The following is a 24,024-nucleotide window of genomic DNA, read 5'->3' as shown; positions in this document are numbered from 1 at the left end:
ATGTATATATTTTCATGCAAAGGTCAACCCTAGAAGCACATACGAGATATATATAGACAAAATTCTTATAAACACATTGCTAATAGACACAAACAATCACTAAAAGAATAGTGTGTGAGTTCCACTAATTCGAACTAGAACTATATATTCCACCTAAGAAACTAATCAACCGAACTATACATACTCATTCAACTAATATGTAGATTCATATCGCTCCACTAAACCAACGCGCCCGGTCGTGGGACCCACGATGTGGGTCGGCCTTCACCACTCATCACCCATAGAGCGGCTGCGTTAGGTCCACGCAGCAAGGAACGGGAATAGAGGCCACATCCACCCTACTCGAAACGGTGTCGGAGAAGGTCTGTGTGTCCTTCTTCACCGCACACCAAATCGATTCCGCCCGTTACACATCGCAGTCCTGACCTCCAACGCCGCCGCTCGGCCGCAGCCTGTGGTGAATCCAGTCAGGGAGTGAAGAGGGGGCTCATCTCCCTTCTCTTCTTCCTTCCCTTCTATTCTTCTTCCTCCCCCTTTCTTCTTTATTTTTTCTTTCCAAAAATGGAGGGAGGCTTAAAGGGATATCCATTGATCTTGAGAAGGTAGGCCCTCGTGTAGATCCGCCCCTGGCCTCAGTTGGTCTTATTCATGCCTCTCCGACTCATCGCGTGCCCATCCTTCTACGCCGCCGGCCAACCCCACCACAGCAGCCCTACTGGGTCATCACTTCCTTGGCCCCTTCACGGCTTCACGTTGTTCTTACTATTAGCGCCTCCTCCTCCATCTCCAAACCAGATGCAGTGACTTCTGCTCCAATAGCACGCACCGTTGCCGGTGGTGGAGACAGACACGAAGAAGACACAGCGGCGTCTCGAACAAAAGGTGGGGGGCGATGACGAACCTGCCGCAGCTGCGGGTTGCGGTCCTCCTTCCGCTCCAACAGGCCGCGACGCTAACATATATATACTCTGTACGGTGATGGACCCATCTCCAGCAGGCAAACCATCCGCGCCAATGTTGCCGATTCACGTCGGCGTCGTCTCCTCAGCCACAGGCGGATATGCTGGCCATGACGGCTGCAACGGCGTCAATTTTGACCGCGTTGTCGCTGTCTCCCATCCCTTCCCATCCAGCAAACATATGTGGATGCGAACCTTCGAGCGCATTTGTCTCAGCCTATCGTCATCAGAGGTCCCTCGCGTGAGCAAGCTCCTATGGCAGCTACAGCTCCACCCACGCCAGTGAAGGTTGTTGGTCTTAATTCAACTAATCATGCCTGAGCCGAACAACCACATTTTCTCCTTGTTGGTCTGATGCCAGTTTGGAGTAGTAGTGGATTGAAATCCTTCCTATACTCTCTTTTCTTTCCCCAAATTGAACTGCAATTTCTAATCTTAGCATTTTCTATGCTCATGATTTTGCTAGAGGTATGTCAAGCAGGTGTGCCCGAGCAAGGAGCAATTCCAAATGAGGCACCTCAACGGCTGCAGAAATGTAGTTATGTTATAATCAATTATTGTTATCCTACCTATGCATCACAAACAAACTAAACACTTTAGGTACAAAATTATAGGTTTTTTCAGACCTTGAAAGATGCTGTTCTTCTCACAAAATAAAGTACAATGAATCGTAAAAGAAAAGGTGATAACCTACATCTATTTAATCATTTTTTGCCAATGTTGTAAATCATATTCTCATCGTAGCACAAATGCGCTCATCTTCGTAATTCTAAGGTTTCGATCAGATTCTCTTTTTTTTAGTAACTAAGGGTACCTAACAAGGTTTGTTACTTTGGAACTAACCGTAAATATAGCACCTCAACTCTTATACTTTTCATATCCCCTCACAAATCATCCTTGCACTTTGCTTTCGATATTGTAAAATCATCTGAACAGTTTTGGCTACATCTGAATGGTAAATAAGATATAGTTAGCTATAGAAATTATTTGGTTGTCTGTTATTAGTTTTGTCAATTTTGTTTCCCATCATATTGATTTGATCCCTGCTGTTTCATTTATCTCTGTTCGGCCAAGCGGACCAGGGATAACCAACATTTAAGTAAGAGAAAGTTGCACATACCAAATTTTTGTGTAGTTGGGTACACAATGCTCTGACTTAAGCTTATTAGAAATTCCATCAATTCTTTTCTTTATTAAAATAAAAAATATTTCAAAAATATGTTTGGACGTATCTTGCAGCTCTTTGTGATACTCAATGTTTTGAAGTGTCCAGGATAGCAAAAATATTACATCTCTACCTCAGTTTGTGATACTCAATGTTTTGAAGTGTTCAAGATAGCAAAAATATTACATCTCTACCTCAGTTTGTGATACTCAGTTTTGAAGTGCCCTATGTCAAATTAGTATATAGTATGATTTTAGCATATTAAAATTTCATAAGATACGAAGGTAAAATCAGTTTACTTTAAGGATTACTCAATTATTTTTTTCATTAGAATTCTCATTTCAAACATGATAAGTTTGGTTCTTTTCTCACTTCCTCTCCTATTTTTTGTAGTTTTCTATTCTCCAGCACTACCAGATTATTTGTTTAAAACATTGGATATGGAATGTTGCTTGAGGAACCCTACAGCGCAGCAACCATTTGTAGTTGTGCACCTTTATTCTTATTCATTATTAAATTAAGAGATTATGTATTTTTTACATATCGTTTTTTGCAGACTTTTACCCTATGAATTGCAATTCCAAAGAGCCAAAACAATGAACAGGTTCTTTTTTTCTAGGAATTTTAGGTGCAGCCATGAAATTGGTATGTGGTATTAATTTCACCTTTAATTCTAAAAGTTTGGCCCTTTGGATCAAATGTTCATTTTCTTTTCTTTTCTCTTCTCATTGCTAGCTGCTCATGCAAGTTCTTTGGTTTTAAGAAGTGAGGTGGTAATGTTGTTTTTTTTTTCAATATTCTGAATGATTACATATTTGATGCAATGATATAATTTTTTATCTCCTGTTATTTCCTTACCAAAAGTATCAATATCGTCTCATTCCATAATATGTTGTCTCTTCAATAAATTGAGTACTAATTCATTTTCAAGCATCAGTTCAAAAGGAGGCCGACCAACTATGAATGGCATCCTACAGACCCCCCTACTTATGCCGTTATTTACGCTTTAATTATTTACATTTGTAATTGACCTATCTTTATTTCATCTTTGCGATGACTGATTGCAATGCTTGGCAAGATCTTTGAGTTCTATGGCGGTTGCCACTTGATACCTATGTGTACTATGCATTGGTTTGGTCGGCCATTAAGAAAAACCCTTGCTTTTCATTATTTGAACTATCTAACTTGCGCAGCAGACGAACCACCACAAGCCATACACATCTTCCTTGCGGGCACGGCGTTAGCGCGCCAATATTCCTAGTTATCGATATACTCCTATCATTCCAAATTGTTAGTGATTTTGTCAAATCTATAAATGTAAATTTTACTGTAAATCTAGATATATAGCATGACCTAAATTTTGAAACGAAGGAAGTAATATTTTTATACATATAGATCCATAAAATTAAGGAATATACATGCATCGTTATCGCATGGAAGGCATAATCCAAACGCATTTAGGGTAGTCCTCACCCCAGTGTCTCTCCACCCTGTAATTCCTTGGCTCCCCCGTTGCAGAGTCGGGCCGCCTAATGTCGCCGGTGGCCAAGTACAACACCCACGCACGGCCATAGCTGCAGTGCCGTGATTTTGCAAGGAGAGAGCAGAGCGGGATGTTGGTGAAGTACACGCAGTCAGGCCTCAGCCATGCTCCGTCGTCGCCGTCCGCGTGCACGGATAGCGTCTGGTTTAGGTCGCCGATGAGGAAGGCTTGGCCGTGCAGGCATGTCACTTGCGCCCACGTTGACGACGACGACCCTTGTTCTGCAGTGCAGCTCGGGGCGTAACGTAGCGCGAGCATATTCCCGTCGGACGAGTGGAGCTCCCGGATCGAGCTGCACACGATGTGGAGCGCGCCGTCGCCGGTGAAGGCGAGGTGGTGGCGGCGCTTGATGAGGCCGGGCATCGTGGGCTCGAACGTGGCGAACGGCGCGGGCGAGGGGGACGGCGCGGCCATGTCGACCACCCACACCTGGCCGGACATGGTCATGTAGTAGAACTTGCCGTCGTGGTACGCGACGTCCCGCTGGGCCCTGATGTAGTCGCCGCCGCGTTCGAAGGGGCCGAGGTCGGCCAGCCACACCTCGTTGCAGCCAGCCCTGGCGAACGCCATGGCTTTGCCGGAACGGCTTCGGGTCACCACGGCGACGGCGAAGTCGTGCTCGGTGGGGCTCGGCGAGAAGGCCACCTTCTGGAAAGTGTTGCACAGCGAGATCTCCTCCGTCTCGCTCCTGCTGCAGCTGGACATGTGGTAGACCCGACCGAAGGGGGCCGGCACGTCGACGCGCGCGTCCGTGAGCGGGTTCAGTAGCGAGAGCCGGATCTTGAGGTCGGCGTCGATGTACGCCCCGGCGATCCACCCGCCGCTGGAGCCGACGCAGAAGAGCCCCGCGCCGCCCGGCGGCGACCAGCGGAACGCCTGCATGGTCGGGACGGAGAGCAGGGTGAAGGCGTCGCTGCAGCCCCCGCTGCCGATCGGGAGGACCACCCACGGAGGCGGCATCCTCGGGACCGGGCGGGGGCCGTCGGCTGCCCGCCACGAGCGGCACACGGCGCGGAAGCATACGCGGCAGGGGACGGCGGTGAGGAGCTCGCGCACGCACGCCAGGAGATCGCCGGGCAGGCCGGCCCAGTCGGCGACGCGCGCCAGCGGAGGATCGGCTGTCGTCATCGGCGGCGAGCGCGAACTTGCTTCTCCGCGATCAACCCGACTAATCAAATCTACTGATTAAAACAGGATTCTGAATCCGCACGTTGTGTTCTTCAACCTATAAGGTTACGACACGAATTTCGCCGCGTACGGGCCCGGACTCAGTTATTATTTTTTTATGGGCAATATTACGCTACAACGTGTTGGCATTAATTAAACCACAAGGATTATTAATAACTAGCCTAATGAAACATGAGTTCGCTGACGGCTGAGAATTCGCTCCCAGCCCAACAACTAACGAAGGCACGGCCCACCCGGCCCGCGGCCCATCCGCGCTCGGCACTTTGGCGGCTAGCGCAGGCTGCAGGCGCGGTCACGCTCAGCGGCAGGCACCACCGCCCCCCCCACCGTCTCCTCCCCGTCCCCCACCTCGTCGGCGGCTCTGCCAGAAAACCCAAACCCACCTCACCACCATATCTCGCCGCTGTCCCTATCGATCCGGACCCCACCCCGTCCACATCACCTCACCGCCGGAGCCCCGCCGCAGCCTGTCGCCTGGCCTTCCCGCGCGCCGTGCCGGCTTGCTCCGCAGGTTATAGAACCGGCAGGCTACGCTAACCCTAGCATCCTCGGCTCGGCTGTAGAAGAGCACTGGGGGCGTGAGAGAGGGAGTCACCAGCCCTCGTGACCTCCTCCCGCTTCTACCTCGCCCCCGACGCTTGCGAAAATGGGGATCTAGGGATACCCCAGCTCACTCCTTCCGTAAGCACCCCGATCCCACTCCAGCATCCATTCCCTACTACTCCCGTGCTACTTCCGAAGTCCATCTATGAATCCTTCTGTAGAGTGGCAGAGTATCGTGAATTGTTGTGCAAGTTTATTATAAAAAAAGGATATGCTCCTCGGTCAAGTTCTCTTTGCACTTGTTTCTGTGGTAGAGCTGGATTCCGAGTTAATTTAGTCTTCCTTCTCTGGTGCAAACATCTAGTTGGAGGAAATTATGCTTGCTTGTACATGTGGATTGTGCTGCTGGTTTTGGCTATCCTAGCTGAGTTTCTAACTGGGACTGCTCGATTGCAAACTTAGCATTCCTGTGAACGGGCATAAGTTGGTGATTGTTGGGTTTGTCTATCGGGGTCAATACACTGGGTTGTCGAAGATTGCATGTCGTTTAGAGTTTCATATATCGAGAGTTGTTTGTACGGTGATGGGTCTCTTAGGGCTTGGATGTTAGCGGTACTGAAACTTTGCTTTGAAAATGAACTTTTGCTCATGGGGGTGTATATGTTCACTTAAACATGCTATCAATAGAAAATACAAAATAGAAACCCCCCTCCCGATATTTTTTTAGGCTCTGAGAGGAGAAGAAAGGCTGGAATGCCATCGCTCTATTCTCCAATTCACCCGATCTGGTAATGTTTAATTTCCTGCACCGTGTTATTTCTGTCTGCTTTACTTTGTATCATGCGTTCCACTCACTGAGTGGCTTGCACACGTTCTAGTATCATCAGTGCATGCCAAATTTGATTACCTGGATGATTGTTGTTATGAATCTACAGAAAAAGGCTTCCTTGGGCCGCAAGTAGTCGCATTAGATATTATTTCACACAGCATTGGTCAAACTGAAAATGGTATGTAGTTTGTTCAGAACTTTATTTTCTATATGGCATACCTGAGGAAGGTTTACCCTCCTGTCACAAGCAACAACATATCAATAGTACTAAAATGCATTTATATTTATATTTTCCTATTTTGTAGAGGTGGTATTTCCTTCAGAATTTGTGTGATTTGTTCGTGCAGAGATGAATATTCTATGGTACTCATCATATCAATCAATGATTAAACATTTAAACCAGAAAAAGTCCATATTTGTTTCTTTCTAGTGCTGAGCGTCTTGTACTTTGTCGTTTCTGCATGCTACTTCTATCCATTCCAATTCCGCTCACATGTTCCACTTAGTGACGTGTTCTACTTAGTGAGTCGACAATAGTTGCTCTACTATCATTAGTGCGGATTTGATCATTGGATGGCTGGTGTTGACTGATGTTGAACACCTGGAGAATGTATTATTGCTCCAGTAGTAGTTATTGGGCTGCACAGCATATAATTTTAAACTTTAATTATTGTTGCTTAAAATATTACAGAAGAAAGTATGCGCCAAGATAGTGATATTGATACTTGTAATTGTGGAAAATATTTCTTGGTTTGCAAGTAATCTTAATGTGATTTTTATGCAAGAAATTACGCAAATCTACATGCCATCCCTCATTTGAGCTTTTGCCTTGGCTTAATATGGTATGCAGCGATTGGATCGTCATTTTTTTTCTATGTTGGGTAAAATTTATTTACGTTAGCACTTAGTGCATTTAACAACTGTGCTGTACTTTTGAATACCAGAAAAACGGGTCAAATATGATACTCATTGCTGCATATATTGAGAAATAAATCCTATAAGACTTCCTAACCTTTTGGGCCCTTGATTAGAGCTCCTTTAAATTATGATACATGGCAAATGGATGAAATGGTTGATTTATTCTATCACATGTCATTGGATTGAAAGGGTCCAAACTCAACATGAGTTCGTCCCACAGGTTTCTTCTTCCCTTGCTTTCAGTCATCGGGATGACCATTTTTTAGCCATCACTCCTAGAAATTCAGGTCTATCCTATAAAATAAATTTGATATCCATTTTCAAATCGGGATGCTATGAGTTTTTTTTGCAAGCCTTATTGATTTGCAGACTGCAAGCAGTGCCTAGACACCGAAGTCAGCCTTGCAGTTTTGCACCTTGCGGTTGCAGGATGTAATCTCGCAAGCATCAATCGAGAGGCAGGTTAGACTGGTACGCTGTGGGGACAGCAGCGTAAGTAAACAGCACCAAACTTTCATGTTTCTGGCGAGTGAGAAGTCTAAATCAGTCTCCTTCACTTTAACTAAAGATAATGCTTTCTTGTCATTAAGAATTGGATTTCGACATCTTGAATGCTTCTATTAGTTTGTGTTTTGATTTTTAAATTCTAGAGGTTGGCAAACGGCAATGCATACATATCTTACAGCACTATCAGAGAGTGATAACCCAAACCGCATTCACCTGAACACTGTCATATTCCTGTTAGATCCCTGCCAATTGTTTTTTTGACAGGCTTCAACACCTAATTGTGGAGCTGATATGTCTGCTACAGATCCTTTCTTAGGAGAAAAGGATCATAGACACACTATGGATGTTCATTATTTAGGAACCAACTTAACTAGACCTTTTATTTTACACTATTGATGCATTCTTTATTCAATTGATGTCCATTGTGCAGTTATGAGTGTTAGCAATACTGTTCTGCTAATGTTCCATTACTAATTCACCAACTTGTTGTAGATCCTTACTCTGTCACAAACTTTCTGTCACGAATTCTTGAACTGTGTTTTCTATTTGAGCGGCATTCATTCATTATCTTATACAGGGCCATTTTCTACGATTGAGATGTCAATATGAAGGGACGACTATAATTGTATACATATTAGAGTTAGTTTTCTTTTTCTATATTTGTTCGGAATTAGAAACAAGCTTTCTCATGGCATCACCACAAGAATCCAATTCTGTATGCTTGAAGCGAAAGCTTGTTGATGACTGCCTGTCAAAAGACTGCAAATCGCGCCGTGTCAAATCTGAGAATGGACCCTCATTTGATTCATCTGCTAAACGTTGCAACTGTTGTTGCACGCGACCTAACCTTGCCAATGATTGTGCCAATTTCCTAAAGAGTGGAGCGCCTAGCCGTATCATGTACTACAAACAAGGGTCTTGGCACAATTTTCCTGAGCAAATAATGAAGTCCCTCATTGAAGAATTCAGAGGCAATAAATCGAGTGTTGTGTCTGTGATGGACGATGAGCCCATTCTTGTTGATTTCTTGTCAATGACCCTTGTCAACCTAAAAACCAGAAAGCAGAGGTCTGTTGCGTGGTTTGATGACACTGGCTAGCGTTTTTTTCCTTCCCTGTTCTTTGATGAGGAAAGTGATGAATTGGCCAAAGGGAATTCTGGTAATGCTGACAGCACTGCACAGGGAATAATGGTAGACAAGGTTGCGAGTTCTCCACCTGAAGTGGTCAAGCAAGTTGTTCTTGAATCTAGCCCTCCAGCTCCTGAAAAACCTTCGACTGTAGACATATTGCGCAAGAAGATCACATCTGTGGAAAGAGGCAGTGAAAGCTTTCTATTTGTCCAGGATCTTTTTCTCTCTGGTATGGGTCCATTTGCAACACCAAGTAACATTCTTCATATCCACCGCTACTCTCCGAACGATATCACTGCTCAGTGTAGATTTGAAGCTTTTGAAAGACAGATGAAGGCAACTAAAGAAGCACGTGGTGATGCAAACGTAAGGTATGGATGGCTAGGATCAAGGAAGAATGACATAGTTAGGATTCTCATTAATGGTTTGGGTACCACTGCAAATCCTATTGAGAAAGCAGGCTTGAGTGCTGGTGTATATCTTTCACCAGAAAACCGAGCCTTTACCAGGTGTTTTCCTAACTCTGTTTTTGTGATTACCATTTCGTAGTGTTTAATATATTGCTATATTAACATCACGTTTTTAATGTGTTTCAGTGTTGGTCTTTGTGATGTTGACGAAAAAGGTGTGCAGTATATGTTGCTGTGCCGTATGATACTGGGCAACATGGAAGCTGTTGAACCTGGATCACAAGAATCTTTTCCAAGCAGTGAGATATATGATTCTGGTGTTGATGATTGTTCGAACCCAAAGTGTTTTGTGATGTGGCCATCACATCTAAGCACTCACATCCGTTTAGAATATCTTGTTAGTTTCAAGCTTGTCTCAAAAGTTCGACGTAAGATGATTACTAAGAGTTAACACCTATATAACGTGATATTACTAAGTGGAGTGAATATTATGTTTGGTGTATTTATTTTCAGATTATTTGCTTGACCTGAAGGGTTTATGGTTTCACCCATCACCGAAGGAAGCTGCAATGGATATTTCTACCCTTCAACCTGTGAGGCAACCTGATTCATGTTACTTGTTTACCATTGGCACACTGGTTTTCCTGTTAAATGCATATCTGCTGATCACAGTGGGACCGACAGAAGCTTGTTCTTGTAGACGTCCAGCTCTGATGCCCATGGAACCCCCCTCTCTGCATCTTGCAACGTCGACTAATTTTAGCTTTGGTGTACAGTAGTATTCAACTTATCCAGCGAAACAATCTGTCCGCAGGTAACGTGTGAAACAGGTGAAGGACCAACTTCCCCATGGATATCATTCAGAGTTTTGTTTGGAGTGATTCAGGACAATATATCATCTGTAGCAAAGGAGCTTCTCTTCCATCATTATGAGGAGCTGAAGGTACTATTGGCTTGAATAGTTCTTTTATATCTCTTGGTATTGATTTTGGTTTGTATGGTGGAAGCTGAACCATGTCAACTTTTCACTTGACAGGAGAGCATAATTTCTCGCGAAGAAATGGTGAAGAAAATGATAATAATAGTTGGAGAAAAAATACTTTTGGAGGCCTTGAAGAAACTTCATTACTGTGTAAGTTTAGTATGCATTTTCATCTTTCATATCTAAACCGAGGAATCTTTCAAGGCTCGTGCTGGTCCTTCCCCTTGTAGTTTCAAGCTTGTATAGGAAGGATTTAGTGACATGTTATGCTTGCAATACATCAAATAACCTTTTTGAGGTTGTTACACTCAATGTGCATTGCGTATATAACATAAAATCGACTCTGATGATACGGCTTGCAAGGGCATGAATCTGGCTGCATAAAAGAAGGCTTCTCTTCAGTTTCCAAACACAAAATCATTTTATTCATGCTTCATGAATATTATGGATATGCAACTGTTCCTTGGCAAATTAGGCATCATAAGGCTGTTCTGTGCTTAGTATCTACTTTCAACATTTCTGATAGTTGTATTGTTTGATGATGCATGCTAAGGAATTTTAATAGTAAATATTTCTGCAGCTTCATGCCTCTTGAGCATTAGTGGTAATGTGCGCAAGGAAACATTGTAATATTTTCGTTGCTCCTCAGTCATGTGACTAAGCTTTCTAAATAAGTAATGTGTAACACCTCTTTTCTTGCTGGCATGTTTTAGCATCACTTTGTTATTGGCTTTTATTGCAGCCATCATTGTGGTACAAGCCTTCTGTTGAAGCGGTGTCTAGTCATCCCGTAATGGCAGCACAAGAACAACTATCATTGGATAAGGCAGGTGGGAATTGTTCATTAACTCTTAATGTTAACGATGGTGATTCACATGCACCAAATGCTGTGGCTGAACACGCCACAGTTAGCAACAAAGGATGTGATGCCCTTGCAACAGATATGGTGCCCAATGGCCATGAATGTGTGGCAGCAAGTGGTGTGCCAGAAACATCTAATTCTGCCAGTGTCATATGCGGGAGTTCTACAAGTGTGGAACCCAAAGGCAGAGATTCTCATATGCAAATCATGCCACCTGGGACCTCGGCAACCCTGTGTGCCAAAAACCATGGTTCTTCCATGGGAAGAATGGCACCTATAGTTCACGATGGCCTTTTGAGGACAATTTCTGGAAACTCTGCATCACCTGGTCAAGTTTGCAAATCTGCTACACCAATCGCAGGGCATTCTGGTTATGCTTCTCTAGCACAAACTAATGCTTCCAAACCCCATGGAGTTTCTGCTCCAGGTCTCACTTCTAAGGGCTATGAATCTGCTGTACCAAGCTTGGCACTTGGAAATTCTAAAAGTACAGGCGTGAAACGTCTGAATTCTGCACCAAGAATGACACCTGAAGGCCAGGAATTCCTTTCACTGGGTATTGCATCACGACCACCTCATTTAGTAAAACTCCAGGCCGGTTTAACATCGGTTGCCATACCTCCAGTTCACATGCCAGGTAAGCCACTCTTCAAGATGGATGTTGCCTACCAACTATGGATATTAAGGTTGCCATTTCTGTGCAGGCCGTGGAAAATCATCGTCAATGAGCACCGAGGGCCGTGATTCTCTGACATTGAGTATCACACCAAAATGCAATGGTGGCCCAGCATTAAGTCAAGCGCCAAAGCGCCATGAATCTCCAATAGCTGATACGAGCACAAAGGGCCATGATTGTGTAACTCCAATTTGCTACATACATTGTGTAAACTGGATGTGATTCAATTGTTGCTATAATGTATTCCATATTTTTGGCCAATTGGAACTGGATTTGAGTCCTATTTGATCCGCACTGATTATATTTTCTTACTCTAATGCAGAGGAAGAGAAGAGGAAGAGAGAAGAGGCTGAGAGGAAAGCTAAGCTTGATGCTATTGCAGCCAAACAGCGACAGAGAGAGATAGAGTTAGAAGAAAAGGAAAAGGCGCGGAAGGAACAGCTCTTAAGAGGATCTGAGGCTACGCGTGTTACTGATTCCGCCCCTGTTGCACAGCCACCTCGCGAGCCAGCAGCCCCTGCTGTAGCAGTAGCTGCCACCATCGCTCCAGCTGCTGGCAAATATGTTCCCAAGTTTAAACGCGGCGATAGCAGCAGCAGCAGTGCTGGTGGCAGCCAGAGACCAGCTGATGTGCGTACACGCGACGAGGACCGTTGGGGTTCACGTGAAGAGCGCCCTCGCCCTGATGTGCGTCCGCTTCGCCAAGATGGACCTCCTGCACGACAGGATGCACCCCCAGCTCGCCCAGATGGCCCCCCTCCAGCTACTGACCGTTGGCGTGGATCAAGATTTTCCTCCAGCTCTTCAACCTCTTCATCGACCTGGGGGAGGCCGCGGAACTGATGCTCACCGCCTTAGATTTTTTTGCTGTCGGGCACTTCAGTGCAAAATGTCTGCCAGAGATCTCAAGGAACATGGTTACTTGAATTTGTTTTTTTTATTGCGCTGACTGCACCTAAAATTTTGGAGCTAGTCTGTTAGGGCTATGGCACCTTTCCAGTCCAGTTTGACGTTCCAAGTTGCAGCACTATATGCATATTCTGTCGTTATTTGTTAGTAATACTTGAACCTTGTGTTTTTGTTGGTGCGTCCGCCCTAGCTAAATGCAATCACTGTTTTCGTGCTGTCTTGGGGAATGCCCTTGTTCTCTTTTGTGTCTGTATATATAGTGTTTCGCTGTGATCGGTCGTAGGGATTCTGAGCAAAGCTATACTGGTACCGACATATTTGACAGGCTCCGGAGATGATGAAATGTTGTTTGTCCATAAAAATTGTCCAGTTGAATGTTTGGACCTAGCACTTGTTTTAGGGCTATGGACCTATGGTGCCTTGTCATGGCTCATACGCTTGGCAATTCCATGTTGCAGTAGTCCTGCCGGAGTCTACTTCCCGATTCGGGGGTGATCGTATGGTTTCGTCTTTCTGTATCAAGTTCTCTTGCATACTAAGTCTCAAAGAAGAGTTTAGTGCTGAGCAAGGCAATACTAGCACGAATATGTTAACGGCCGCCTCCATAGAATGAAAAGAGACCAGGTTTTGTAAAGCTTTGGGCTGTATGGCCTCTGTTGACACAAAAGCCCATGGTGTCTGACCCAAATTAATGGGGCTTAAACACAAAGTCCGACTATTGCCGGGAACACGGAAGTGACCTGGCAGCTTCAATCAGTACCTTTGTTTTGGCTCGGGTGGAGTGAGCGAAATAAAATACAGTAACAGGCGTGCTAGCATTATACGGAGTTATAGAGCAGGCAGATGTATGCTGACGAAATGAAGTCAGTCCTTGCGAAAGAACCCTCGAGGAAGGTACAGCGCCAAGTACAACGGCAAAATCCTAATGTGATACGGGATAGTTTTCTAGATGTGATTTGTGCAGGCAGGGGAAGATTGGATCATCTCGGAATGGGAAATACAATGGTGGAAACGGATGCCTTGACCGGCAATATCTCCTTGTCTGTAGATTGAAGAATCTGCTCGTTTCATGTCTGATGCTTTGCGGGATGGTTTCCCAATTCCCATGGGCACGTGTCCATCTTTTGAGCAAACAATAAAAAAAGAATGTGCAAGCTCCAAATAGTCAGCTGAAATCAATATAAGGCACTGATTTTTTGCTTTATCATTCAAACTATTCTGCATGAGTGTCACATAGCTCCTGGCATGCAGGACAAGAAAACAGATTAGACATTTACAGTTACATGTTACAAAAAGGGTCATTAAGCAATCCACTGCTTGAATGGTTACTATCAGAAACAACAGATGGGATCCCCAACAGGGACAGAACCGTGTCAATCCCTCGACGGATTCAGCACCAATGTAATATCAGAAACACCAAAAGGGAGATGCCGGGGACAGAACTACAAAGATACGATTTCCCAATCCACTAAATCTCTACACTGCATCAACAGCAACTGTTTCATGACAAGACTTCCTGCCAGTGGCGCAGACACGCCCAAGGCGCAGACACAGCTTTAGATTAACTCCAATTGACAGCCTCCTACCGGCACACAGCGGACAATATCCACACACCAGCTGAAGATACGCATCACTCGGCGCTTAACCTCCTCCTCATCAGCACAGAAGAACCTATATATACTAAAATCACATACATCATCATAATTGCAATTCATTTAATACATTTTACTAGTGCAATATATAAGCTTACCTTCCAGCAATACTGTTAGTGCCGCTACCCTCCTCTAAAATGACTCTCAGATCAACACTTGAACTGTCCACATCAATAGACCTATCCACAACAGCATTTGCATGAAAAAGCAAGCTTGCGGGTTGTTCATCCCATTCAGTGAAAACCTTGCAGACAGCCTGAAGTTCAATTTAAAACCACTGTTTAATTGAATTGCCATAGATCATTGTTCATAAAGACAAAACACCATAGTTAGCGTCATATCAAAATCAAATAACATTTGAGCACGAATAAAAAATTGAGCAATAATAGGTATTTACGGGACATCTACACTCTTGTATTATAAATGCTAGGGCCTACTATGTACAATGAAGTCCCTACTGTGTGGTCATACTGATTCTATCCTGGCCTATGAGACCTAACTTAACAATAAGGAATGCAAACTATTCAGGTGAATGTAAGGCTGATTACCTTGGTTGCAGCTGTGCTTCTGGTAATAATAGAAAAGCTGGAATCTCTTCTTGAATTCTCCCCTATATCCGAATGGTGGTATCAGGCAAATATAAAAGCATCATCAGAGTACTAAAAAAACAAAAACATCTTTATGCATATAATCAGAGTACCTGCGTAGAAATGAGGGATTAAGATTCTTTCATCCACATTCAACCCAAAAGAACCCAACACCTAAATTATTACATTTAGTTCATCAGAAAAGAGAACAGGCAAGAGGTGTTGGACCGGAACCAAATGCTTATGGAGGAACACAAGTAGGAAATACCGTGGGAAGCTTTCTTAGGCAATTATTCAGGCTTTCATTCTTGTCAGAGATCTGAACCTGATATAAACATGAGCATAGCATTTAGTAATTGGACACAATAATTGACAAGAAAAGCCCAGAGGGAAAAATGAAAACATGAGATTCAATAAGATCTGAAAACATGAGATTCAATAAGATCATGACTGAACATCCACCTTATCATTATTGAGCACAGCACTGTATTCCACCACGAATTCAACATTTACTTGTTCCCAACGAACTTGATTTTGTTCCCTAGAATTCAAAAACTGTGTATTTCAGCAGAACATTCATATAAAGAAACCTAGCAACCACACAGAAGAAGTCATTCCATACCTGAAAACAGTGACTTCCATCTGTTCTGACAGAACCTTAACATTAATTTTCTTACCCTCATTCACACCAGTGTCTTTCTCACAATACATTTTCTCAAAGATCAGTGTCTGATGATCCTTCTTTGCAATGCTTATGTTTGTGCTTTTCCACGCATTGACCTGAAAATAAAAATGGTACAAATCAACTCACGAAACAAAAACTAACAGAACAGAAATACAGTACAATGCTGGTATTTACCATATCATCAAGAGTCATTGTAGGGTCATTGATAGCAACAACTTGTACGTCAATGCTCTGCAGTCCCATTTGGACAAGAATCCTACCAACTTTGGAAAATCCTAGTCATCATGTAACAGATTGAATCAGTAGAGTTTTAGCCTCTATAGTTACTTTTAGAGAGATTTTAGATGCAGCATACCATTTACTCCCACTCTGATCCTTGTATATTCACCATCAGAATCCCCCTTCTCTGTTTTGCTAGAAACTCCAAGCAGACTACCCACAGGATTAACCGTAACAAGAACATTGCTCACCGATTTCAACGAAATCTTGCCATCTGCGAGTTGGTTTCAGACATCAAGAAACCATAATTTAAGAAAAAAGAACTCCAAGAACCAGAAAAGAAGAAAGAGACGGGAAGAAAGAAGAGCCATGGAGATGGAACGAGACTCAAATCGCGGAATCACATCTGTATGCAAGAACACGAACAAGAACAAGAACGAGAATTAGAAGAGAAGTGACCTCTTGCAGATGGTACACGAATCTGTAGATACGTCCAAAGGTGAGCTTCGTCATCCTCAATGGCGGCGACGTCGCCTGACCAGGAACCGCGGTTCTTGCTCTTCAGCTTGGCCTGGTCGCCGATGCGGAAGGCGCGAGTCGAGTACGGCTTCGGTGTCTTGAACTGGACCGTGCTCCAGAACGGCTCTGCCTGCTCCACGAGCTCGACGCTCCCTCGATAAGATATTCCGCGGACGACGACGTTCATGACCTCTTCCTTCATGCCGGACGGGAACCAGCCAGCGAAGAGCGCAGAGGCGGAGGACGAGGAGGAGCTCGCCGAGGAGGAAGAAGCGCGCTCCATTGTTCTGTCTTTCTGTTCGTATTGAAAATTCAGGTAACTGCCGTTAGAAGTCGGCGGCTTATATAGACGGCGGACGACTATGCAAGCTGTGATCGGACGGACAAGGGGCGCTACCTGTCGTTACCTTCCAACGGCCGAGATGCACTGGGCCGGGACGCACCCGGGCGCCGCCATGGACGCCGCGGGCGTCGAGGCGAAGGGGCTTGGCGACGTTGGCGTGCTCTCCGCCGCCGCCGCCTGCTCCAGAGGCTCCCGGGCGACGGATCGCCCCATGCGGCGGGTCCGCGCGGTCCAGGTTGCCGTCCGCGCGGCACCAGCACGCCGCCAGCCCGCCGGGCTCGTTCGCCAGGCGCCCCCCCACAGGGGCACATCGATCTCAGCGCGGGCGGGCGAGGGGATGGACGACGCCGTGGAAACATTGCCGACCGCTCGAACTAAGCAGCCGGATACGGGAGGGAACCAGGGAGTGGGAGAAGCACCTTCAGCGGGGAGGCGGGGAGCCTTGAGACTGAGGACTGAGGAGGACTCAGGATGGGAGCAAAAAGTGAAGGGGCTTTTGGGGCTCGGCGTGGATTCCCTAACTCGCTGAAGCAAAGTCATACTGTACGTGACTTTCCCCTTCTCAGATGTCACCCATTCTCCATGCTATGGCTGCTAAATTCCTCACGTTTTTTATGCACAACACTTAGTACAGATGATGATTTAGCCTAAATAAGAGCCCAGCTTGGGAGGGAAACGTAACTCAATAGGGGAGATGATAAACAGGAAGGAATGAGTTGAAAAACATTTACACTATATTTTAGTGTAGAATTAAACAACCATTTCACTTTGGTATTTTGAACAGTTTCATGCTCCAGAAGGAAACCTTAAGACTTAGATCGTGCAAGTAAAAAAAATCGCTATTTACGCTTTTATATTCTTGTTACTAGACGTTATATGGAAATAAGAAGAAATCGCAATTTTTCATTACACATAAAAAGGGTTTGAAAAGTTAATTTTCTTTTCAATATCATTCTTTTTTCAAAATCCTATTTTTGTTCTTCCATCCATGCAATAGGGAGCAAATGAAAAAAGAGGGGTTATTTTTCCTAAAATGATAGGCTTTGAAATAGGAATCATGTACTAACGCTGGATTCGAATATTTATTTGGGGGCAAGAACTGAAGCTGGACTGGTTAGTTTTGCATTGAGGAAGTTAAAATCCGTAGCAGCCGTTGGATGGAGAATCAGCGTCATCTGAGAAGGGAAATTCACTTGTGACTTTGCTTCGGCGAGCCAGAGATTGCACGTAGAAGATTAGAATAACAACCCTATGCAGAAGATGTACAATAGCGGATGTGTGTTCTGGACGGTAGTTTTGTTTGTCGGCTGCCTTGCACCACCGTTAACATAGTAAAAACATATTTAAAAAATAAAAACATAATATGTATATATTTTCATGCAAAGGTCAACCCTAGAAGCACATACGAGATATATATAGACAAAATTCTTATAAACACATTGCTAATAGACACAAACAATCACTAAAAGAATAGTGTGTGAGTTCCACTAATTCGAACTAGAACTATATATTCCACCTAAGAAACTAATCAACCGAACTATACATACTCATTCAACTAATATGTAGATTCATATCGCTCCACTAAACCAACGCGCCCGGTCGTGGGACCCACGATGTGGGTCGGCCTTCACCACTCATCACCCATAGAGCGGCTGCGTTAGGTCCACGCAGCAAGGAACGGGAATAGAGGCCACATCCACCCTACTCGAAACGGTGTCGGAGAAGGTCTGTGTGTCCTTCTTCACCGCACACCAAATCGATTCCGCCCGTTACACATCGCAGTCCTGACCTCCAACGCCGCCGCTCGGCCGCAGCCAGTGGTGAATCCAGTCAGGGAGTGAAGAGGGGGCTCATCTCCCTTCTCTTCTTCCTTCCCTTCTATTCTTCTTCCTCCCCCTTTCTTCTTTATTTTTTCTTTCCAAAAATGGAGGGAGGCTTAAAGGGATATCCATTGATCTTGAGAAGTAGGCCCTCGTGTAGATCCGCCCCTGGCCTCAGTTGGTCTTATTCATGCCTCTCCGACTCATCGCGTGCCCATCCTTCTACGCCGCCGGCCAACCCCACCACAGCAGCCCTACTGGGTCATCACTTCCTTGGCCCCTTCACGGCTTCACGTTGTTCTTACTATTAGCGCCTCCTCCTCCATCTCCAAACCAGATGCAGTGACTTCTGCTCCAATAGCACGCACCGTTGCCGGTGGTGGAGACAGACACGAAGAAGACACAGCGGCGTCTCGAGCAAAAGGTGGGGGGCGATGACGAACCTGCCGCAGCTGCGGGTTGCAGTCCTCCTTCCGCTCCAACAGGCCGCGACGCTAACATATATATACTCTGTACGGTGATGGACCCATCTCCAGCAGGCAAACCATCCGCGCCAATGTTGCCGATTCACGTCGGCGTCGTCTCCTCAGCCAGAGGTGGATATGCTGGCCATGACGGCTGCAACGGCGTCAATTTTGACCGCGTTGTCGCTGTCTCCCATCCCTTCCCATCCAGCAAACATATGTGGATGCGAACCTTCGAGCGCATTTGTCTCAGCCTATCGTCATCAGAGGTCCCTCGCGTGAGCAAGCTCCTATGGCAGCTACAGCTCCACCCACGCCAGTGAAGGTTGTTGGTCTTAATTCAACTAATCATGCCTGAGCCGAACAACCACATTTTCTCCTTGTTGGTCTGATGCCAGTTTGGAGTAGTAGTGGATTGAAATCCTTCCTATACTCTCTTTTCTTTCCCCAAATTGAACTGCAATTTCTAATCTTAGCATTTTCTATGCTCATGATTTTGCTAGAGGTATGTCAAGCAGGTGTGCCCGAGCAAGGAGCAATTCCAAATGAGGCACCTCAACGGCTGCAGAAATGTAGTTATGTTATAATCAATTATTGTTATCCTACCTATGCATCACAAACAAACTAAACACTTTAGGTACAAAATTATAGGTTTTTTCAGACCTTGAAAGATGCTGTTCTTCTCACAAAATAAAGTACAATGAATCGTAAAAGAAAAGGTGATAACCTACATCTATTTAATCATTTTTTGCCAATGTTGTAAATCATATTCTCATCGTAGCACAAATGCGCTCATCTTCGTAATTCTAAGGTTTCGATCAGATTCTCTTTTTTTTAGTAACTAAGGGTACCTAACAAGGTTTGTTACTTTGGAACTAACCGTAAATATAGCACCTCAACTCTTATACTTTTCATATCCCCTCACAAATCATCCTTGCACTTTGCTTTCGATATTGTAAAATCATCTGAACAGTTTTGGCTACATCTGAATGGTAAATAAGATATAGTTAGCTATAGAAATTATTTGGTTGTCTGTTATTAGTTTTGTCAATTTTGTTTCCCATCATATTGATTTGATCCCTGCTGTTTCATTTATCTCTGTTCGGCCAAGCGGACCAGGGATAACCAACATTTAAGTAAGAGAAAGTTGCACATACCAAATTTTTGTGTAGTTGGGTACACAATGCTCTGACTTAAGCTTATTAGAAATTCCATCAATTCTTTTCTTTATTAAAATAAAAAATATTTCAAAAATATGTTTGGACGTATCTTGCAGCTCTTTGTGATACTCAATGTTTTGAAGTGTCCAGGATAGCAAAAATATTACATCTCTACCTCAGTTTGTGATACTCAATGTTTTGAAGTGTTCAAGATAGCAAAAATATTACATCTCTACCTCAGTTTGTGATACTCAGTTTTGAAGTGCCCTATGTCAAATTAGTATATAGTATGATTTTAGCATATTAAAATTTCATAAGATACGAAGGTAAAATCAGTTTACTTTAAGGATTACTCAATTATTTTTTTCATTAGAATTCTCATTTCAAACATGATAAGTTTGGTTCTTTTCTCACTTCCTCTCCTATTTTTTGTAGTTTTCTATTCTCCAGCACTACCAGATTATTTGTTTAAAACATTGGATATGGAATGTTGCTTGAGGAACCCTACAGCGCAGCAACCATTTGTAGTTGTGCACCTTTATTCTTATTCATTATTAAATTAAGAGATTATGTATTTTTTACATATCGTTTTTTGCAGACTTTTACCCTATGAATTGCAATTCCAAAGAGCCAAAACAATGAACAGGTTCTTTTTTTCTAGGAATTTTAGGTGCAGCCATGAAATTGGTATGTGGTATTAATTTCACCTTTAATTCTAAAAGTTTGGCCCTTTGGATCAAATGTTCATTTTCTTTTCTTTTCTCTTCTCATTGCTAGCTGCTCATGCAAGTTCTTTGGTTTTAAGAAGTGAGGTGGTAATGTTGTTTTTTTTTCAATATTCTGAATGATTACATATTTGATGCAATGATATAATTTTTTATCTCCTGTTATTTCCTTACCAAAAGTATCAATATCGTCTCATTCCATAATATGTTGTCTCTTCAATAAATTGAGTACTAATTCATTTTCAAGCATCAGTTCAAAAGGAGGCCGACCAACTATGAATGGCATCCTACAGACCCCCCTACTTATGCCGTTATTTACGCTTTAATTATTTACATTTGTAATTGACCTATCTTTATTTCATCTTTGCGATGACTGATTGCAATGCTTGGCAAGATCTTTGAGTTCTATGGCGGTTGCCACTTGATACCTATGTGTACTATGCATTGGTTTGGTCGGCCATTAAGAAAAACCCTTGCTTTTCATTATTTGAACTATCTAACTTGCGCAGCAGACGAACCACCACAAGCCATACACATCTTCCTTGCGGGCACGGCGTTAGCGCGCCAATATTCCTAGTTATCGATATACTCCTATCATTCCAAATTGTTAGTGATTTTGTCAAATCTATAAATGTAAATTTTACTGTAAATCTAGATATATAGCATGACCTAAATTTTGAAACGAAGGAAGTAATATTTTTATACATATAGATCCATAAAATTAAGGAATATACATGCATCGTTATCGCATGGAAGGCATAATCCAAACGCATTTAGGGTAGTCCTCACCCCAGTGTCTCTCCACCCTGTAATTCCTTGGCTCCCCCGTTGCAGAGTCGGGCCGCCTAATGTCGCCGGTGGCCAAGTACAACACCCACGCACGGCCATAGCTGCAGTGCCGTGATTTTGCAAGGAGAGAGCAGAGCGGGATGTTGGTGAAGTACACGCAGTCAGGCCTCAGCCATGCTCCGTCGTCGCCGTCCGCGTGCACGGATAGCGTCTGGTTTAGGTCGCCGATGAGGAAGGCTTGGCCGTGCAGGCATGTCACTTGCGCCCACGTTGACGACGACGACCCTTGTTCTGCAGTGCAGCTCGGGGCGTAACGTAGCGCGAGCATATTCCCGTCGGACGAGTGGAGCTCCCGGATCGAGCTGCACACGATGTGGAGCGCGCCGTCGCCGGTGAAGGCGAGGTGGTGGCGGCGCTTGATGAGGCCGGGCATCGTGGGCTCGAACGTGGCGAACGGCGCGGGCGAGGGGGACGGCGCGGCCATGTCGACCACCCACACCTGGCCGGACATGGTCATGTAGTAGAACTTGCCGTCGTGGTACGCGACGTCCCGCTGGGCCCTGATGTAGTCGCCGCCGCGTTCGAAGGGGCCGAGGTCGGCCAGCCACACCTCGTTGCAGCCAGCCCTGGCGAACGCCATGGCTTTGCCGGAACGGCTTCGGGTCACCACGGCGACGGCGAAGTCGTGCTCGGTGGGGCTCGGCGAGAAGGCCACCTTCTGGAAAGTGTTGCACAGCGAGATCTCCTCCGTCTCGCTCCTGCTGCAGCTGGACATGTGGTAGACCCGACCGAAGGGGGCCGGCACGTCGACGCGCGCGTCCGTGAGCGGGTTCAGTAGCGAGAGCCGGATCTTGAGGTCGGCGTCGATGTACGCCCCGGCGATCCACCCGCCGCTGGAGCCGACGCAGAAGAGCCCCGCGCCGCCCGGCGGCGACCAGCGGAACGCCTGCATGGTCGGGACGGAGAGCAGGGTGAAGGCGTCGCTGCAGCCCCCGCTGCCGATCGGGAGGACCACCCACGGAGGCGGCATCCTCGGGACCGGGCGGGGGCCGTCGGCTGCCCGCCACGAGCGGCACACGGCGCGGAAGCATACGCGGCAGGGGACGGCGGTGAGGAGCTCGCGCACGCACGCCAGGAGATCGCCGGGCAGGCCGGCCCAGTCGGCGACGCGCGCCAGCGGAGGATCGGCTGTCGTCATCGGCGGCGAGCGCGAACTTGCTTCTCCGCGATCAACCCGACTAATCAAATCTACTGATTAAAACAGGATTCTGAATCCGCACGTTGTGTTCTTCAACCTATAAGGTTACGACACGAATTTCGCCGCGTACGGGCCCGGACTCAGTTATTATTTTTTTATGGGCAATATTACGCTACAACGTGTTGGCATTAATTAAACCACAAGGATTATTAATAACTAGCCTAATGAAACATGAGTTCGCTGACGGCTGAGAATTCGCTCCCAGCCCAACAACTAACGAAGGCACGGCCCACCCGGCCCGCGGCCCATCCGCGCTCGGCACTTTGGCGGCTAGCGCAGGCTGCAGGCGCGGTCACGCTCAGCGGCAGGCACCACCGCCCCCCCCACCGTCTCCTCCCCGTCCCCCACCTCGTCGGCGGCTCTGCCAGAAAACCCAAACCCACCTCACCACCATATCTCGCCGCTGTCCCTATCGATCCGGACCCCACCCCGTCCACATCACCTCACCGCCGGAGCCCCGCCGCAGCCTGTCGCCTGGCCTTCCCGCGCGCCGTGCCGGCTTGCTCCGCAGGTTATAGAACCGGCAGGCTACGCTAACCCTAGCATCCTCGGCTCGGCTGTAGAAGAGCACTGGGGGCGTGAGAGAGGGAGTCACCAGCCCTCGTGACCTCCTCCCGCTTCTACCTCGCCCCCGACGCTTGCGAAAATGGGGATCTAGGGATACCCCAGCTCACTCCTTCCGTAAGCACCCCGATCCCACTCCAGCATCCATTCCCTACTACTCCCGTGCTACTTCCGAAGTCCATCTATGAATCCTTCTGTAGAGTGGCAGAGTATCGTGAATTGTTGTGCAAGTTTATTATAAAAAAAGGATATGCTCCTCGGTCAAGTTCTCTTTGCACTTGTTTCTGTGGTAGAGCTGGATTCCGAGTTAATTTAGTCTTCCTTCTCTGGTGCAAACATCTAGTTGGAGGAAATTATGCTTGCTTGTACATGTGGATTGTGCTGCTGGTTTTGGCTATCCTAGCTGAGTTTCTAACTGGGACTGCTCGATTGCAAACTTAGCATTCCTGTGAACGGGCATAAGTTGGTGATTGTTGGGTTTGTCTATCGGGGTCAATACACTGGGTTGTCGAAGATTGCATGTCGTTTAGAGTTTCATATATCGAGAGTTGTTTGTACGGTGATGGGTCTCTTAGGGCTTGGATGTTAGCGGTACTGAAACTTTGCTTTGAAAATG

General features: G+C 45.6%; 4 protein-coding genes across 6 annotated transcripts; 1 reads left to right on the top strand and 3 right to left on the bottom strand.

The window, feature by feature from the left end:
• Positions 1-3,550: 3,550 nt before the first annotated feature.
• LOC112892784 (F-box protein SKIP23-like) lies at positions 3,551-4,795 on the bottom strand. Its single transcript, XM_025959898.1, has one exon. The coding sequence runs from the start codon at positions 4,793-4,795 to the stop codon at positions 3,551-3,553; it is 1,245 nt and encodes a 414-aa protein (XP_025815683.1).
• Positions 4,796-5,176: 381 nt separating this feature from the next.
• Positions 5,177-12,275, top strand: LOC112892007. Its single transcript, XM_025959053.1, has 8 exons — positions 5,177-9,293; positions 9,381-9,622; positions 9,708-9,787; positions 10,009-10,137; positions 10,231-10,326; positions 10,919-11,675; positions 11,743-11,921; positions 12,037-12,275. The coding sequence occupies exons 1-8, from the start codon at positions 8,842-8,844 to the stop codon at positions 12,118-12,120; spliced, it is 2,019 nt and encodes a 672-aa protein (XP_025814838.1). The 5' UTR covers positions 5,177-8,841; the 3' UTR covers positions 12,121-12,275.
• Positions 12,276-13,793: 1,518 nt separating this feature from the next.
• Positions 13,794-17,125, bottom strand: LOC112894521 (glyceraldehyde-3-phosphate dehydrogenase 2, cytosolic-like). Of its 3 annotated transcripts, none has more exons than XM_025962267.1 (11): positions 16,683-17,125; positions 16,226-16,580; positions 15,903-16,040; positions 15,722-15,822; positions 15,485-15,642; positions 15,325-15,403; positions 15,131-15,187; positions 14,976-15,036; positions 14,824-14,885; positions 14,374-14,531; positions 13,794-14,303 (listed from the first exon to the last, which is right to left on the bottom strand). In XM_025962267.1, the coding sequence occupies exons 2-11, from the start codon at positions 16,566-16,568 to the stop codon at positions 14,180-14,182; spliced, it is 1,281 nt and encodes a 426-aa protein (XP_025818052.1). In that variant the 5' UTR covers positions 16,569-16,580; positions 16,683-17,125; the 3' UTR covers positions 13,794-14,179. The 3 variants fall into 3 exon arrangements, with proteins under 3 accessions (XP_025818052.1, XP_025818054.1, XP_025818053.1); XM_025962269.1 differs by having other exon boundaries at positions 13,794-14,294; XM_025962268.1 differs by having other exon boundaries at positions 16,693-17,125.
• Positions 17,126-21,539: 4,414 nt separating this feature from the next.
• LOC112892783 (F-box protein SKIP23-like) lies at positions 21,540-22,784 on the bottom strand. The gene has a single exon (XM_025959897.1). The coding sequence runs from the start codon at positions 22,782-22,784 to the stop codon at positions 21,540-21,542; it is 1,245 nt and encodes a 414-aa protein (XP_025815682.1).
• Positions 22,785-24,024: the final 1,240 nt, after the last annotated feature.

Source organism: Panicum hallii, chromosome 5, assembly GCF_002211085.1.
Source record: "Panicum hallii strain FIL2 chromosome 5, PHallii_v3.1, whole genome shotgun sequence".
Classification (NCBI taxonomy): Eukaryota; Viridiplantae; Streptophyta; class Magnoliopsida; order Poales; family Poaceae; genus Panicum; species Panicum hallii.
The sequence above is the reverse complement of the archived record's forward strand: the minus strand, read 5'-3'. Positions and strand labels throughout refer to the sequence as shown.